The sequence below is a fragment of the Pipra filicauda genome, unplaced genomic scaffold (assembly GCF_003945595.2).
Source record: "Pipra filicauda isolate LSUMZ 115617 unplaced genomic scaffold, ASM394559v2 scaffold41_size5083284_pilon, whole genome shotgun sequence".
Classification (NCBI taxonomy): Eukaryota; Metazoa; Chordata; class Aves; order Passeriformes; family Pipridae; genus Pipra; species Pipra filicauda.
This window is the reverse complement of record NW_024104554.1, coordinates 2,083,461-2,102,245: the sequence shown is the minus strand read 5'-3', so window position 1 is coordinate 2,102,245 and position 18,785 is coordinate 2,083,461. Positions and strand designations below refer to the sequence as shown.

General features: G+C 38.6%; 1 protein-coding gene across 12 annotated transcripts in view; it reads left to right on the top strand.

Annotated features, from left to right (window-relative positions):
• The window catches only part of DLGAP2 (DLG associated protein 2), a 449,538-nt gene extending 435,669 nt beyond the window's left edge, over positions 1-13,869 (top strand). For 9 of the 12 annotated variants that reach the window (XM_039385550.1, XM_039385553.1, XM_039385551.1 and 6 more), the window contains 4 exons: positions 4,934-5,025; positions 9,211-9,363; positions 10,186-10,203; positions 11,672-11,950. In XM_039385550.1, coding sequence (XP_039241484.1) covers positions 4,934-5,025; positions 9,211-9,363; positions 10,186-10,203; positions 11,672-11,890 — 482 coding nt within the window. In that variant the 3' untranslated portion in view covers positions 11,891-11,950. Of the gene's footprint in view, positions 1-4,933; positions 5,026-9,210; positions 9,364-10,185; positions 10,204-11,671 lie in introns of all 12 variants that reach the window. The other 3 variants (XM_039385548.1, XM_039385558.1, XM_027744792.2) reach the window with 2 other exon arrangements.
• Positions 13,870-18,785: the final 4,916 nt, after the last annotated feature.

Genomic DNA, 18,785 nt, shown 5'->3' with positions numbered 1-18,785 from the left:
ATTTTTTTGTTTGGTCAGTTGCCATGAATTATATTTTGAAGTCTCTGCAAAGTTCATATATTGTTTGTGGGGGCAATTATTTGTGTTCTAAGTGTTTAATATAACATAGATAGATAGATAGATAGGTGGGTAGATAGATAGATAGAGTACAGATGTAGATCTATAGATAAATATAGATAGATATGTGGCTGTAACTGTTCCCAGGGTTAATCTGATCATTTGCACTAGCAGGGTGCCTGCAAGCAATGATATGTGTTTCTCATGGGTGCTGACTGGAGTTTCAGTTTTACACCGTGAAAATTGTGTTTGGCTATTACTGGTGTGTAGGTGATGACAAGAAAAACACTCAACTGTCACAAAGCTCTTGAAGACCAAGAGGGTCAGGGCTCTGCCTCCAGTGATGGCAGCAGGGAGAGCAGCTCAGGGAGGGGGAGAGCAGCTCAGGGAGGGGGAGAGCAGCTCAGGGAGGGGGAGAGCAGGCCAGCCAGGGGGGAGCCACAGTCCCTGCCCACAGCTTGTGGGCAAGGTCTGGCAGAGGGAAGATGAATTCCTGGGCTTCTTAGTGCCACTTAGTGCTTGACCTCTGAAGTACTTCATTATGGAGAACAGCTGCACAGAGTTTACTCTCGCATAAAAACACTAATATAGGATCAAAAATTAACTACAGTATAGACTATGCCAGCAGAAAAGTTGTTTTGCTGGTATCTTCTGCACCATGGTTGGGAGCTCTGCTGGCATAGCTACATGGTAAAGTGATCTCTAACAGGGAAACAAATAAAGGTATTAGGGAGAGTGAGAGAGCAAAGTATCACCCTTCTCTCCCCTTTCCCTTCATTCCATGAATGGATGATGGATTTTTCCTTGCTAATCCTCTGGCTGATATTTCCACAGTACTACAAAGGCTTTACTTAATAAGGCTGAATAGTAAAAGAAAATACAGAGTTAAATCTCTCATAATTTGGGGAGGGGGGAGGAGAGGGGGAAATAAAAACCAACAAAAAACCCTCACAACCAATTTATTTTAGTATATTCATCAATTAATTATCCACAAAAGCTTTCTTAGGTGTTTGACCAAATATAGGTTATCCTTTAGTCAAAGAGAAATTACTGACATAATTTTCTAATGCTTTTCACAAACCTATCCTTCAGGAACTGCTGAAATTTACATTTGCAGTGTTGTGAATGACTAAAGAATGTCTTAATTGTCCTGAAACAGTCTGTAAAGTCCTATAGTGTGGAATCCAAGAATTCCTCCTATCATTTCTATTGTTCTGCTGAAATTTTCTCCTCTGTGAACTCAGCTTTGTTGAAGTAAATAGCAAATTTGCAGCAAGTCCTACTTGGTGCACAGGGATTTCATTGTCCTAACTAACATCCAGAGCACTGCCAGCTGGAGGTTGTGTTGTCCTAAAATGCCATCTGAACATTATATATTTATTTTTGTGCTGACATGCTCTGTTGATAGTGAAAAAGATATTTCTAAAGATTACTAAGTTAGGTTTAAAGATTAGACAAATGTCATGCCATACTTTGAGTCAGAAGGATGAACTAACTGCCAGTTCCAATTTTTTTTTCTAGGCATATTTTTCTTAGGTTGTTTGTGGAGCAATTTATTTACAAGTAGAGGGGGAAAAATGGAATGATCAAATGGAATGAAAATTTAAATTAAAACACATCATTTAAATAAACAGTAATGAATGCCAGAAGCAGATTGATTGTTACTAGTTTCTCACTGCCAGTGTAGCAGTGGCACAACTGAGCAAAGCTTTTAACCTGTCAAAAGTAGAGTTACAAAATCAGATTATAATCGGTTTCATCAATATAGACATGTACCCCCTTTACCTTTGTGATATGAAATCATTTTTGATTACAAGATTTTGTAGAATTTCTCAAGCAATTCCACACATATATAATACTAGCAATTTTGTAACATGATTACTTCAAGGGATAAGACACTATTGTGTTAATTGTGCAATTTACACAATCTCTAACCAAGATGTAAATCCTGAGTCTGTTTTTATTGAAGTCCCGGTCAGCATTTTGTGTACGTTCAGAGCAGAAGTCATACAGGACCATATAACAGAAATGGAGTGCTTCATACAGGCAGGGAGCAGAATGAAGGTTGAGTGACTCTTTCCTGACATTTGGGCAAATATAATATTATCTTAATGGTGGTAGGTATATGGATGATATAAAAATTATATCTATTTATGTGTGTTGGTAGATTTTATCATCATTTATTTACAAGAAAAATCTTCTAGGCACCACCAAACATCTCAATCTCTCCAGTCTCTAACATTCATCATTCTTTCATGGAGATAATCAATCTGCACTCATCAGAATAATTCCCCAATGCATGAAATTAATAACAAGGCTTTGGATGTCTATTAATATTGTGCTAAAGATTATGAGTTGAAGTGTTTTAATACTTTAATTTAATTACAGCAAAGTAGAGTAGCATGAATATTAGGGATTCTAACCTCCATGTTTTATTACGTCTGATTTACTTATTAAAATGGAAATAGAGTTAGATCTTTAGTAAATGCTAGGGCTGTAATTATACATGTGTATTCAGCACTGTGACTCAGTGACACATGCAACTAGCCCAGTCTTACATCCCTGCCAGATTTGTATCACACAAAAATTCTGCACTGGGCTATAAATCACTACTGCTTGTTGACATGATCTTTCAGGGTAATGAAGATAAAATAAATGCTTATTTAATATGGTGGTTGGGGTAACTTTGAGATTCACTAGAAAATATCAGACATATATAGATTATGTCAGGATCTACTTTTTACAGTAGGTCTACAACCAATGCCTCTTACTCAGGCTATGTGAGTAGAGTTCATAGCTATTTGAGCTATGAACCATAAAATTCAGCAGAGGAAACTAAAGCCGAACTGTATTCACTATGAGATAAGCACAACCATCAGCCTATGGAATCATCTTACTTTCTTTCTGCCCAGTGAACAGCTGAACATAGCATGAAATAGGCAATGTCAGGGACCTGCTACAGAACAGTTCCTCATCCTGGAAAAGAAGGAACTCTGACCCCATACTGGGAGTTTGTCTAATGCCCTGAGCTACAGAGTGCCAAGAGAAAAAAGGAGGATACAGGATGTTTGTCACAGAACTCATCACCTTTATTAAAAGTGCTGGGAACCAAATTAAAGCAATTTATTTCAGATTAAATGAAATATTACTTTTTTATTTAGTTTTTTGTATGTTTGTCCAGGTTTTAACATTCAAAACACTTTTTCTGTATGCCAATAATGCCTTACAGGAAAGTGAGGGGTTTGGTGATCGAAAAACCCAAACCAATTAAAATGCTTTATTTCATTTGGCTGACAAAACAAAAACAAACCCCAGTGAATTATTCATGAAGCCCTGAACCACTTAACCCTTTCATAATGGATGTCACACAGGACTGATGAATTCTGTATATTGCTGTTTAATTTAGTATTGTGGCACAGTTGTACTGTTTATCCAGCAGAAAATGGAATAGAGTTTGAGAACAACAGCTCTACACATTAACACATGCTTTGAAAGTTACTGAGTTTATAACTGGAGCCCAAAACTTTCAAATTGTCTCTTGCTGCTACTTGTGGGTGAGCAGATGTTTCACTGGTCTAGAGAAAGCAGAATTAAAATGTAAAATCTACTACCAAGATCCTGGTTTCACATGCCGTCCTGTACTTATTCTAAATAACAACAAAATGTTAAGCCCTACTGGAGTTTAATGTTTCCTATATCATGGGCTGCAGATCAGTTCTGCTGTACTATTGTGTCTTCATTCCACCCTCTCCATTCTGTTTGAATTATCAGTTTGGTTTCCCCAAATATAAGTAAAATACGTCAAAATAATTGCTGTCTACCCTTACTTCACCTCTCTATATCTTTAACATAAAAAGACTTGGAAATTCTCCAGCTAAAATCAGTCTTCCATTGAGACCACAGTTTAAAATGCTTTTTGAAGTGTTACATTTTCATCACAGAGATGGATGTGGAGGAAAGGAAGTGTAAGAAAGGATATGTAGAAAGGAGGTGTAGGAAAGGATATGTAGAAAGGAGGTGTAGGAAAGCATGGTGCTACCTACCGAAGTATGGTATATATCCCAGCAACTGTGGGAGTCAGGAGGATTTAGTTTCTTAGGAATAAGCCGGTACCCCTAGGCACTACAGTCAATAGAAAGACAGAGGCATCTCCAGGAAGAAATTCAGCTCATCTAAAAATAAGTGCCTAACATGGCTAAGCTGATGAGCTCAGATCACTGATTATAGAGTATTCAGAAATTTTAATTTAGACAGATGACTCTTGGAAACAAAGTCAAGTAAAATGAGTTTGGTCCCTTTCCCCAGTGCTTATGCACACTGTAAATGGACAGTGGGGAAATACCAACATATCCATGGGGGCTGATCCTGATTCAGCAAAGTCCTGGAGTATCTCCTTGTGTCCCACTTTTTCTGAAGCTCCTGTGCTGAGGACTTTGTGTATTTTCCTTGGTAGACAACCTGTAACTCCTAATGGGTTTAACAAGACATGTCTCAGAGATGTAATTCCTCTGAGGATCTCATCCTTATGGTAGGAGTATGTTATATTACAGTTTAATGTATTAACTTCAGAACAGACAGGATAAAGAGAGTTCACCTGGGGATCATCCACACAACTGAGTGAAATAATTTGAGATTGCAGAACCAGAGGATATTATGTAAGGTACATGTAAAGGTCCCTTTGACATCAAGATGCCACTGAGCTTTCTTATATCTCAGTCTTTTTAAAAAATATTTTATGTGTATAATCACAAGCAACAAACCCAAATATTTATTTCCCTTATAAAATAAACAGGAATTTCAGCTACATATTTTTAAGCTGGATTAGGCATTTACTGCCAAAACACATTTATTGGTAATAATCTGTCTGTGTGTTTAGTTCTAGGTAAGATCCGAAGTGCTGTTGGAAGTGCTCAGCTCCTCATGTCTCAGAAATTCCAGCAATTTTATTGGCTTTGTCAGCAAAATCTGGTAAGTCACTCTGCCTGGCTATTCTTCCAGAGTTTAAGGTTATTTGTCCACAGAATTTTAGAATTTATTATTTTTACTTCAAAAACAACAACAGTAGCATTCTGAAATGTTATTTTCATGTCCCACGGTTTGTCTTATTGCTCCCCTTCTTTAAACTTTATCCTTAGGTATGGTGCTAGCACATTTTTTTTCAAAGCAAATATGTAATTCCAGTAATTTCAGTCTGATTAGATTTTGTCTTTTCTCTTTTTGCTATCTTTATTAAAGAAAAGAAAATGAAAAGGGAACTAATGCAAGTTTTCTGAGACATAATATTATGGCTTATTTTTGTAATACCCTAATATAGCAACGATATTTCAGGTAAGAAAGGGGAAAATTTTCACATTACAGTAAGTGGAGAATAGTAAAATAGAATAGTGGAGAATACATGATCCAGCCTTCTACCTACCTGAAAACAGGACTGATCTTGGAAATGAGATATACATAATGTTCATAAAATTGGGTTGCATAATTTGCATTGCCAATTATATATAAGATGTCCTAGGGCTAAAGGAACAGATGCAGTATATTACTTATGAGAGTTACTGCTATTGTTCTTGAAGTTCATTAGAGACTAATTCAATTCTAAATGTTATCTTCATTAATATGACAGCAGCCATGAGTGATACAAACATTGAGGCAAGATGATACTAATCAATAGAAGAATGTAATTCTTCTAGCTACAGTTGGTGGTAGAACACCTTTCTTTGAGAACACTCAAATATCAAGTGTAACTTTCTCCTTTTGACTGTCCCCACACCTCATGTATTGAAAGCGCAGAATTCTATTGCGTGCATGACAGCAGACATGACCTATATGTCTAGTTAGATGCTTTTCTTTGCGTGTTGGCATTTGCCCCATTACTTTTAAGGCAGAACATCCGTTCTGCAAAGACCTACTTGCTACTTTCCATCCATAAAGTTAAACATTCAGAATTCCTGAAACTGAAATAAATATTACTGAAAAAGTCATGTCAAAAAGTCATACCTTCTGATAGAAAATAATAAGATATATGGTCCTCATTAGGAAAGAATCCAATTATGTACTTCAAAGACACTGTCAAAACAAGAATTTTAACAGCTGTTACAGAATGATGGAGGAAACATACAAAGTCAGGCAAGCAGATGACCACGTCTGTATTATCAAATACATCATGTGTGCTCTCTATCTAGTAATTTGTTTCATATAAAAAGGAAGAAATCATCACTGTCTAAAATTTTCTCACTGCAAATTTAAAAATGCCCTCCATTACCAGATTAAGCTATGCAAACTAAGATTTGGAGAGCCTAACCTCCACTCCACTTCATTTATCTTCAAGTGGGCCCAGCACTTGTGCTGAGAGCATTACTGTGATAGCAAATGCAATTCCTGCTCAGCACGGCTGTCAGCTATTTGGAAGTGAGAACAATTCATTACTGCAAAAGCAATAGGAGCACAAGGAGAAATCTACAGCTTTGCAGACAGCATGACCAGAAAGCTGGCAAGATTTTACATCTCTCTTTCTTATTTGGATAATAAACCTTTGAACTCCATAACAGCAACTTTATCCCACCCTGGAGATTTAGACTCTGAATATTCTTCAGTTTCATTAAACCAGTAATGGGCTCTGCAGAAAACAGCAACTGCAAGACTGGACTTTAGGTCATTCATGTTTGGAGGCTTTTCTTCCTATTCCTAATGATAGAGTTTGTTGCTAAATAGTCACTTAGTGTATACCCACAGCAGGCTTTCCATATGCTCCTAAGGCAGCATCGTGGTGCCCCACGGGACTGTTGCCAGCCAGTGAGTTCCTTTTCTTGAAAACATCCAACACGTACAGGGCTGCCACACAGTGGTTCCTATGACAGTGTTCAGCATCTATAAGCATAAATGTAGGACAAAGAACAACAGCATTTAATTCTGCCAATTCAAAAGGCAGCAACGGTTTAAGAAGAGAAATATACTCACTCAAACTGAAATTTAACCAGGAAACTCACCTATCTCCTGTGGACTTTTCTAAAGGGTCATGGGAACTTTAAGGGGCACATTTGATTACACTCTGGGTTAAGACCTCTTATCAAAGACCCTAATTGCAGGTAAATTTACAAAAATTTAAGCTTCGATGAAGTTTTTTTTTACAAATCTGGCTGGCTATCTGCTACATGTATACTGTCCCCACTACTTGGAAAAAAACCTATTACTGATTAATAACTACTCCCTTCTAGATTATTCACATTAGTTCTTGTAACTCCCAGTTTTTTTACCTTGAAGTGTCCTCCTGCATACTCTCTAGTCAGCATAGATCCTGCTCACCTAGTGAGATCCTTGCTCAGTATGTCGTGGTTGCAGACAAAAACAGAGCAGCTCAAGCACCAGCTAGGTACTGGTTGCTTGGTTTAGGATTCATTCAGAAGGAGGGTTGCAAAGCTGAATTCCAAGTACAATACAAATTAATGAGCAGCTTCTGAGAAGAAGCAGGTTTAAGCCAATATTTTCAAAACTTAGTTAGCTGTAATAGTATTCATTTGTGCCAGCATTTATTTGTGAACTGTGGATCTGTATGAAGCAGGAGGCAGCCCTCTTGTGTCCAGACTACACATGGCACAGCCCTCTGCAAAAGCCACACTGGAGGCCTGGTCTTAGCAAATACCATGAGCAGAGTGGGGAGCACAAAGGTACAGAACAGCAATTAGCTTTGATTCAGAAGGCAGTGGCCTTGCAATGGATGTCATCATTTTCTGGCTGTTTGTAGGAAACTGGGAAGAGGGACTGAGGAGACCAGGCTGGAGAGAACAGATTGCAAGATAAGATATACTGATGTGGGACCATCCTGACAAATTTCACACAAAGAGTTGGTTCTTAAAGCCTGAGATATTGACCTCTGTAGAGTAACTAACACCACTGACATAAATTTTAAACCATTTTTTAGTAAATTGGGATCTACCCAATGAAGTAGTTTTCAGTAAACACTTATCTGGAGTTGCAACCTTTCCCAGAAGTCTGGTATAATCTATATGGCCAGTTCTGTTAAATCCCTGAAGCTACCTATGAAAAATAGACTTTCTTCTAGTGAAGAAAACTTCTAAGTTGTTCTTTGCCCAGGTTCCAAAAGACGTCTAGGTGTGGGTAACACTACATGTTGTATTTAATATCTAAAATGCCTGTCTCCACTAGATTTGTAAAAGGTGGGGCACAGAGCCTTGCATCAGCAATAACAGCAGTGATACTAACACAGTAAACTAGTCATTACAGCTTTTGCCCAGGAATGGGGAGATCCAGAGTCCCCTTGGCCTGGTTTTGATTCCATCTCTTCAGCTCCATTCTTTAGACCATCTTAATGGCTTCTTCCTGCTCTGGAAGGAAAAGGGCATCTCTCCTCTACCTTCACAGACATATTTACCAATTAAACCCTATCTCATTAAACCAACAAAGCTATCTTCTAGTACCAATGCTCAGAAAGCACAGGGTTAAAAGTCTGCATACCACCTTGTACTGCAATTTTTATCCAGTAGCAGCAGCTAATTAATCAAATAGAGGGTCATCTTGCTAATTGTTATGACCAGTGTTTGCTCCATTAAGTCTTGTGCACACAGAGCCGCTTAATTGCAGTACCTGGTGGCAATGCCTTCCCAGTTCCTTTGTGTGATTCAACTCCCTGGAGAACAAAATCCTACTATCCCCATCAAAATTTCATACCTCATGTGTACATTTGAAAATGCAAGCCAATGTAAACACTGAGTTCAGCATAAGCTGACAAGTCTTTGTGATATCGTTTTGTCTTCTAATCAGCTATCGTGAATGCAATTTTTAAACAGAAAGACTTCAAGCTGCCTGGAATACAAACCACGTTCCCCTTCCCTTTAATAATCAGCAGGCAGAGGCTGTCAGCTTGTTCCGTTTTAGAAATGCAGGTCAGCACAGCATATGGTGTAAGGAACTTCCCATGCCACAAATTCAAGAAGGCTTGCATGTGACATCCAGCTCATTCATCTTTGGGTTGTGTAGGAGGCACAACTTTCCAGTCACAGCTCCCAGCTGTAAAGTGCAAAAGGCCTTAGCACTGAGCAGCGCTGCAGAAATGTAATCTGGCACGATGCCTTTCCTGCCTCAATGCACACTCTGTAAAGCCTCCTGTTCTATTCATATTCTCTCCTTTGCTCCTGACAGGACCCGAGTGCCATGCCGAGACCAACTTCCCAGGACCTAGCAGGTTTCTGGGACTTACTGCAGCTCTCAATTGAAGATGTCAGCATGAAGTTTGATGAACTGCACCAGTTGAAACTCAATGAATGGAAAATAATAGAATCACCTGAAAGGAAGGTAAGCAGACCATTTACTCCCCATTTGTAGTCCTGCAGTCTCCTTGCGTTAAATATAATAGTGAAACATGATAGGCTTCTAACCCTGGGAAGTACTTAATTGGCATGGCCCAATTTTTACATGGAAAATTCCATCAGATGTGAGGAGATTAGTCTTTTTAACAATGTTGAGCTGAATTGTATAAGAAATAAAATGGGGTTTGCTAAATTAGTTCACTCCATAACACTTTTGTTCAAAATATTTCGATTCACATTCTAAAGGCTAGAACTGAAATATGTTCTTATTAATTCAGACTGAAGACAATAGCCCAAGCATTCAAACAAAGTAAACTTGGCACTCTGCTACGTTTGGGGCAGCCCAGACCTGAGCACTTCAGTGTTTAACCCTGCCTGCATGACACAACTGATACTAGAACAGAAATGAGATGTAAGCATATGACAAAACATGGTGCAGGTCATATTAAAGCTCAGCCGACAAAAATTTGGGGAACAAAGAGTGCTATTGGCAAACTGCCCACATTTCTGCCTTGCAACTCCACCATCTGGGAGATGCCCCACTGTGATGCTTACAAAGCAAAGTTGGCAAATTGCCCACTAAAAGCAGTGTAATTCTGAAACTGCCTTTCCCCTCTCTAGAGCTCCATCCCTTACCCTGATTATCCCGCTATCCTTGCTGATTATTGTATCAGTCAGATGAAACCAGCATTTGGTTTGAGTCAGTACTGTTGGCCTCAGGTGAATACTTGTTTGGTTTGGGAGGAATTAGGAGGCATTTTGACAACTTTTTCATTTCTTCATGCTCCTCTTGGATTTTAATTTTCAGCCAACGGGTTGGTGGATGGTGAGTTTGCAACTCTTGCTTACTAGTGACAACTGGAAGTAAGAAATTATTGTAGTGACAGCAACAGTGATGTTCCTAAGAGGGAAATAACTAAAAGTGGAAAAAAAACAAAAGATGGAACAAGAGGAATGGAGCCCTTATGTTCCTGGCTGAAAACAGGAAATAGAGAAAATAAAGACTGGAAGAGCTGGCTATCATGGGGAATAGCATCTTAGGCTGCTGCACTGTTCCTGTTTAATATAGAACTATGTTTTTAAATGACTACTGCATTTTGGTAGTAGATTCAGTATTTTTTTTTTTTTTAAAGACCAAACAATGAAGAGTCTGTAAACCATAGGTGTATCAGTTCAATTTTCTTATTATTTGAATCCTGCTGTGCATCAAATTAACTGTGTTCTCCATAAGGAACAGCCCATACTCTGTACTACTACCATTACTTTAAGAAATTATATAGCAAAAAGATCAATCACAATAACCATAAATAAACATGGGAAGTTGGTGTAAGGAACTTCCCCATCTTTGGGGCTATGTAGTCCAGTATTAAATATGACATTAAAAACCTGTTTTAACTTCGAAGTTGCATCTAATTTCAAATGGGCTTTAAATAAGGATTGTATGAAATCACCTCCAGACGTCCGTCTCTTCTAATCTAAACTACTGTACAATTCCTTGATTCTACAGTATCTTTTTAAGGCCCTCATATGATATTTCACAGTCTCTAAATTGAGTAAAATATCCATTTCATACTTCAAAACAATTCTTGATTTAACTCCTGCAGAGAAATTTACAGATACTTTGGTAACAAAATCTACTGATTTTCACTTTATAATTTGATAATTCTTCAGAATAATTTTCTTTAAAATGGTCTAGGCTGACAAGCAGAATAATTAGCCCTATGTTCTCTCTCTAGTTGGAGCTTGAATGTTTCCATTTAGCAATCTATGGAGGAAACTAAACTAATAGACATAGACACACAGCTGCTATCTCATATCCAGCTGAGGCTAAACTCAGTATGATTAATTTCATCAAAAATCCTGTCCTGCTAATCTTAGAGAGTCTTTTCACTTGATCAGACCACACAGATGCGCTGAATTCTTATTGGAGAGCCAGTGTGTGTTTCTGTTTATAATGAGTGTAATAATGTGTCAGCTAAAATTAAACAAATCCGTATGAAAGTGAGGTATGCAGATTGCATGTGCCGATACCTGCAAGGACAGTACAAGGAAGCGCAGTCCTTTTTCAGGCACAGGACCGCAGAATGTGTAATGGTTGTCAAAAGGGGTTTTGTCAGTGTCCCTAGTGTGGATAGCTGTTCATGTAATCCATTAGTCAGCTGATGGGCAAGCACAAATTGAGCATGCTTGATGTATGTAATCAGTATTTTGCATTTCATGTCTTCGATGTGCATGCTCTGCTGACAAGTACCTTCTGCATACAGCTCACCCTTGGTTTTAATGCCCTATTGCAGGAAGAAAGAAAGATTCCTCCTCCTGTACCAAAGAAGCCCCCAAAAGGAAAATTCCCTATCACAAGAGAGAAATCTCTGGACCTACCCGACAGACAGCGACAAGAAGCTAGAAGACGGCTGATGGCTGCCAAGCGAGCAGCCTCTTTCCGGCAGAATTCAGCCACAGAACGTGCAGACAGCATCGAGATCTATATCCCAGAGGCTCAAACACGGCTTTAAAGACAGAATGCTGCAGAGTTCCTTTTTTTAAAAAAAAATGCTTGTACAGTTTGTCACTTACCTGGTAATTTTTGTCTCATTCTCTCCACTAAATATGCCCTTGCTGTTGTGTTCTTTGTGCCATAAGCACAGTGGAATGCTTTTGATTTCCTCAGAATTTGCTGAGCTCACCGCAAGAATGACTTCTTTTTGTATTGTCTGACTTACAATCAGCTACAATGGATAGGGCTTGTCAAGACCTGACTTATCCAATATATTCTCAGAGGACAACAAGAAACACCTCTTGAGATGGAACCCAGCTTACTTTTTTGTTATTTATATTTTTATAAAATGTGTGATAATTAGGGATAAGAATTACAAACTATAAATGGGTGCATCTCACCATTCACTAGAGGCATTAGCTAATCCAAGTAGAAGGTGCTACAAATGTAAAGAGCAGGAAAGAAAGAACCCATTTATCTCTTTGACCTCCAGTTTCTTTTCCTAGAACCCAGCTAACATATTTACCCATGTGCTCTGCCACTCTTTTCATCTTTGTTACTGCAAAATAACATTAGGCGTCTCATCTCATGTCAAGTTTCTGGAGATGAACAGGGATACCCAGCCACTAAAACTCCAAAGTTCATCAGAAACTAAGAAGCATACAAGTCTGGTGGTGGTGGGAATGTCCACTAAGAAACATTTGCTGTTAGCAGCATAACGACACTCTGAAACCTAAGCAAAATTGTAATGCAAGAGGACTTGAATGATGGGTGAAAGGAAAACAGAAGCCTTAAAAAGTTAGATCTTCTGTAGTAAGATGTGTAAAGAAAAAGTTATACTCGCTCCTTTGGAACACTCATTGCATTTTTAACAGTTCTTTTACATGTTAACATTTATTTTATAAACCTTCTCTCTTTCATTTCAAGAGCCGTGCTACATGTACTATTTAAAACTCTCAAATTGTTATAACAATTGAGTTTCCAGGGTATCCTTGAGAACAGAAAATCTTGCTTGTTTAAAATGCCAGTTGTGATGTTGTAAACAGTTTAAGAAATATGAATGTGAGTGGTAAGTATATATAAGTTTAAATGGTTATGTTAAGGTAAAGGTGAACTGTGGTTTACAGTTGTATTTTTTTTTTAGAACTATTTTTCTATGCAGTATCATTTATGGCAAGAATAAACTTCTTGCTTGCTTCAGACATAGAAAAAAAAAACATGACTCAAGAGATAAGCGATTTCCAGCCAGGAAATATAAGGAAAATAATATATTTTCAAGCCTCACATTGTCAGGAGAGAAGTGGCAACTTCCACAGCCAAGAGGCTTTAATTTAAAACTAATTAAGACAGAATTATTCCACTTCACCTACCTTCCAGAGCCAACTGAGCAATCCAGCACTTAAAAGTCTTCAGGTGAAGACGCAATAAGATGAGTAACCTGCAGCCCCCAGTTCCAAGGTTTGAATCCTACTGAACACAACTTTAGGTCAAAACAGTGTGAACCCAGTGAGACAAACAGCCCCAGCTACCACATTCCCTGTTTACCTGCTTTAACAAATGCAATGCATTTAGCCATAGGCAAAACAACTATTTAATTATACTTGAGCACTTTGGTTCTTCACCTGATGAGCACTTTAAATACGAATCCCACACACCTTGCAGCCTGATGGATGACTGAAAACATGAAGTATTGTAGGTTATGCAGATCTGACATTGCTTCAAATCTGTTTTCTTTTGTTTGCTTTTTTTCTTTTTCCTTCTCTTTTTCCTACAGTGTATGTTATTAAGCATGACTTCTGTCTTTGGAGCACAGATGATAAAGCATGCTTGGCTTCAAGATACGAATCTTTAGAGATGAAGTTTTGAGAAGTTTCTTTGAGAAGAAACCCCTGTAAATTGAGCCTGATATCTGGTGTATACTTTACCAAATAGCCTTAAATTATATTTGGAAGCAAAAACCAAGACGAATGTATATCCTTCAAGAATGCAAAAAAAAAAAAAAAAAAAAAAAAAAAAAAAAAAAAAAAAAAAAGAATAAATCCCTGAAATATTCTTCTATACATGAAAACATTATATTTCCCTTCCCTTGCATTTTCAAGGCATTTTCTATTATGGAAAGAGCTGAATCCTAGGTAGTGTACAATACTGATGCTACTTCCTGTAGTTGTTGTACTATTTTAAATACAAAAGTACATACAGACACTGGCATCTTCAGCCTTGAAAACTAGTATCCTAAAGTGGAGCTGCTAATTGGAAATATCACACAAAACCAAAGTCGGTGTCTTTCCTAGACTGAAGAAATTTAAAAGAGAAACACACACACCTGTACAACATATACATATATATGACAGCTGATATATTTTATCTAATTTTCCTGTACACTTTGAGGAGAAATCACATTTGCCTTACTCGCTTGAACCCTCTCACCTGCAGCAACAGGTCATGCGATTAAGACAAGCTGTACCTGATCCTGCTAGCAATCAGACTTTATGAAGATAAATTGTAAACCCAAGAGATTGCAGATAAGCTGAGATCCCAGCTGGCCTAATGATGCAGACTTGGAGCAGTCTGTGTTTTACATTTCCCATGCCTTTATGAGAAAATGTTCAATGGAAGATTTAGAAATCTATGACTGCTGTTTGTTAGACCTTGGTCAGAAAAAAATTATTAAAAAAAAAAACAGGAAAAAAAAACAACAAAAAACAGCGACCAGAAAGAATCAAAAGTAAACTAGATGCCTACTGAAAAATCTGATCATATGTTATCTGTGCACATTACATTTTGAAGTGCAATATATTAACTTATTGTTGTGGTAAAATTATATCATTTAAGGCAAATAAGCCATTTCTATTTACGTATTGTACATCTGGTTAGTTTAGAAAAATAACACTATGCTTATCATACTTGTGTTGCAAATGAATCAGTCAGATTGCTTCACTATATGACATGAGAAACACTGCATGTAGCATCATAATAAACATTTAACCAGAACGATTTTAATCTGATCCCACATCATAAAAGTAAAATTCAGTTGCAAAAACAACATAGGAGGAACATAAATAAACAGAAAGATAGGAACTGGAATACTTTCTGCTTTGAGTTCGTGGTGTAGACCCACACAGAACAGCTGGATACAGCAAAATAGTCTAGTGTTTAATTAAATATTAATTGGACTAATATTTATTTTAACCCATTAAAATTATAGAATGTCCCTGTTCATTTAGTCATTGCCTGTAAAACACAAGTATAATAAACAAAATTCAGAAAATTTAAATAAAGAAAAAGTTCTGACTGGTAAAATTGTTGATATTTGCCATACTTATTTTTGCTTTGTATATCTTTTTAGATTTTAAATTCTTTGTAATTTGGTGAAGTACATTATGAAGTATTTTATTATTTTATGTCAACCTGATTAGAATGGCCTTTGGCAGAATGCTAAGACTAAAAATGTTGTACAGTTTAATACCAAAAAATGATATTTTAATTCATACTTAAACCTTGACACTATGTTAGATTTGAGATCAATCAGGAAGGAATTAAAGTGTGCATAGGAAAGTGTGTGGATTTCATATATATGGATAGATAAACATAAGATACATTTCATATAATGGAAATTATTTGTTTCGAAATAACCCCATGTCCTGCTGTATCAGTAAATTAGTACTCTACTTCAGCACTCCATCTAGTATAAAGTGAAGGACTGTTTGGTCATTGGGAGGTTTTGCTAGGAAAAGGAGTAACTGCTACATGATGGTGCCACATGTGATGTGCCCTACGTGACCCGCAGTCTCCTCGTGCCCTGCAGGAGCAGTGCCCTTGAGAGGCTCCTGGTCCCATGGCACCTCAGGCAACACTGCCACTCTGTCCCAGGCCCTCTCCATGCAAGTCCCCCCTGGCCCCCTCTCCTAGAGCAATGTGCCTCCAGATCAGCCCAGCTCAGCCTTTTGCGTTCAAAGCCTTGAGCCTGCCCTGTGCAGTCGGTGGGTTTGATGTCCTCCTCAGCATTTCGGCAATGGCACCGGGGGCAGGGGGCACACTGGGGGCTCACCCATCAAGGGTTGGTTTGTGCTTTCAATTTTAGCTCTGAACCTGGTTTGGCAGCTCCAGGTGTCAAGCTGTGAAACAGAAGCCTCAGCATTAGAGACATAATTGTGAAGCAATGTTATTCCCATTACTGTTCCTAGAGCATCTTATGATGTAGGGATAACACCCACATTTGAGGTGAGGAATATCAGCACATGTGTCTAGAGAGGTGCTTCCTGGTGTATGACAGGTTGACACCCGCATTTATACAGTGCCTTTCATCCAGAAGGATCTCCAAGCACTTTACTAGCCAACACACAAACTCCAGGTTGGGCTGCAGCTGGGGCAGGTAACCCAGCATGGCGGGATGCTGGGGGTTCTCCCACCTGTTCCCATGCTGCTGGGGAGTTCCCTTCCACAGCACCCTTCCAGCACCTGGGAGGACCCTCACAATCTGAGCCTGTGCTGAAGGAGAAGCAAAGATAAGCTGAACTGAGAGGAAGACCTGAGCAAAGCAGAGATGAGGGCAGTCCTCATACCATCTCTCCAGGGAGTAGGAAGGGAGTGATGAGCACCAAATTAACCTTCCAGAACAATCGCTGCTTTTTCTGTTCATGATGATGGCAGTGAGGTCCCTGCAGTGGAGGAGCTCCCTGGGAGGAGACCCCTGGTCCGCGCCAGGCTCAGGAGCTGATGGTGCCTGCAACTGAGCCCTCTTGGTCAGCAGTCTTGGCAAGTCTCCCCTCACAAGTGCATTTTCCCCCGCTTTCTTAGCAGGAGAGCAGGAGAGATCCATCTGGGGTACATGCTTCAGAAGCAGCCTTCCCCAAACACCCTGTTCTCTCCCTGGGTCTGCCCTCCAGCCCAGCTAACATGAGGGATGATGTGGGGCACAGGACTTAGGCATGATAATTGTGCTTTGGTCTGGGCAACTGCTCTTTAATGAGACTCAGCTCTAACCCTAAGGGTTCTTTATATGGCAGAGCAATGGGGACACCTCTCTCTGCATGGACAGGATCAGCAGAGAAGCCACCATTTCATACTGCACAGAACAGAAAGAGAACATATACATATGTCTATATATATAAAAAATTTTCATTGCCATTGTCCCAGACAGCTGGACCCAGGAATGTTCCTGTAGACTGTGCCACTTTCTTGCAGCTCATCCTCAACACTGCCGGCCATGGCAGGTTCCCTGCCTACTGCAGCCCCATGGCCCATCAGCCAGCAACTATTCACCGTGTTCAGCTCCAGGGACAATTTTTTGGGAACAGCTGTTTTATGGCATACTCATATGCACTCACAGAGTCCTGTCAGGAATTAAGCCCTCTGTATCCATAGAAATTGCTAACTTTATCTCTGAAATGCAGCTACCTCAATGGCGTAATATTGTAGCTGTTTAACTAGATGATAGGCTGTTCAGGACAGCAAGTATAAAACCAAAATTGAGATGGAACATTGCCCAAAAGAAAATTTGGCCAGCATATTTAGGCTGATTCAGCTCCTCTTAATGAAATAAAATTCCAATAGCTGCAAGAGGCCATGTCATTCATAACTGAATGTCTTTTCCAACATAAATGATTCTATGATTTTATATCAAAAAAATGTATTCCAGATGTCTTCTCATTAAATGCATATCGCTTCTCTTAAAAGACGATTGCAGAAGAAGACTTCATGTTCACAGATCTGCCTTTCCACACTCAGCTTTTCTCCCATTATCTGTCATTACTGAAAAAGAACTGGACTTTTGAAGTCAGATTATAGATAAGGTAAATTCATAGGTCTACAAGGCTTGCTTTTTGACTGAGCAAACAGAACAGTTTTCATCAGTTGGCAGTTTAATTCTATATTTTATTAAGGCCAAATTGTTATTTTTCTAAGTTGGTTTTGTTGGACAGGATTTTTTACTTCTCTAGGTACAAAACCACAAATATTTTCACCTAAGCTTAAATGAGGGGGAGGCTTATTTGGATATATGGTCATCATTTACCAACACAGCCTGTTAGTGAGGAATTTTATTCTCCTTCCTTTGCCATTCTTCCATTTCCCATTCCTAAAGCTCAACTGTCATACAAATTTCTTATTTGTGAGACGGATTACTGCAGATCTTAGGGCGAAGTTCTGTTCCCACTTGTATTAGAATCAAAGCTAAGAAACTGAAACCCGAAAGAAATGTCAGATCTGAATCAGTATAATTCAGATCAATATCTGACTCAGCAAGACCTGCTGAGGTAGGAAGGACTCATCAGTTGAGTTAGTGGGTGCATCATTTCTTTGCACGATCTCGTTCTTCCTTTCTCGTAGATCGCAATCAAGCAGAGGGTTTGGTAGTAGGTTCAAGTGTCTGCAGGCGGTCCTCACAAAGAAATGCTAGCTTTGTTTATAATTACCCATGGAATCCACATGCTCATATCCATGCTTTGATTTACCCCTTTGGAGGTTTAACAGTATGACCATCTTGTGTTAAAAGGGCTCAGCATGTATGTAATGTTTAGTTCAATTTATATATTCATTTCCTGACTGAAGAAAAATTCCCTTTCAAGTAGCCTGGCTTATATGCTCTAGAACTGTTCTTTCCTGAAGAAAAGCCACTATGGCTGTGCAGGATTTTCTGTACAGAGACAAAACTCATACTTTCATTTACCAAGTGACATGCCAAAATAATCAAGTGTGGCCTAAGGACTAAATTAAATGCCTCCTATAGAATTTCAAGGAATGTTAGAACCAGGAAACTAGCTGTTTAGTTATCATTAAAAGTATATATAAATATATATAAATATATATATACATAAGAAATCGTATCAACAATGAGGATGAACTGAGTGCCAAATATTCACCATCTGTATAAAGCTACACTTCACTAGAATTAAACTATTTTATGTAATTCTCTT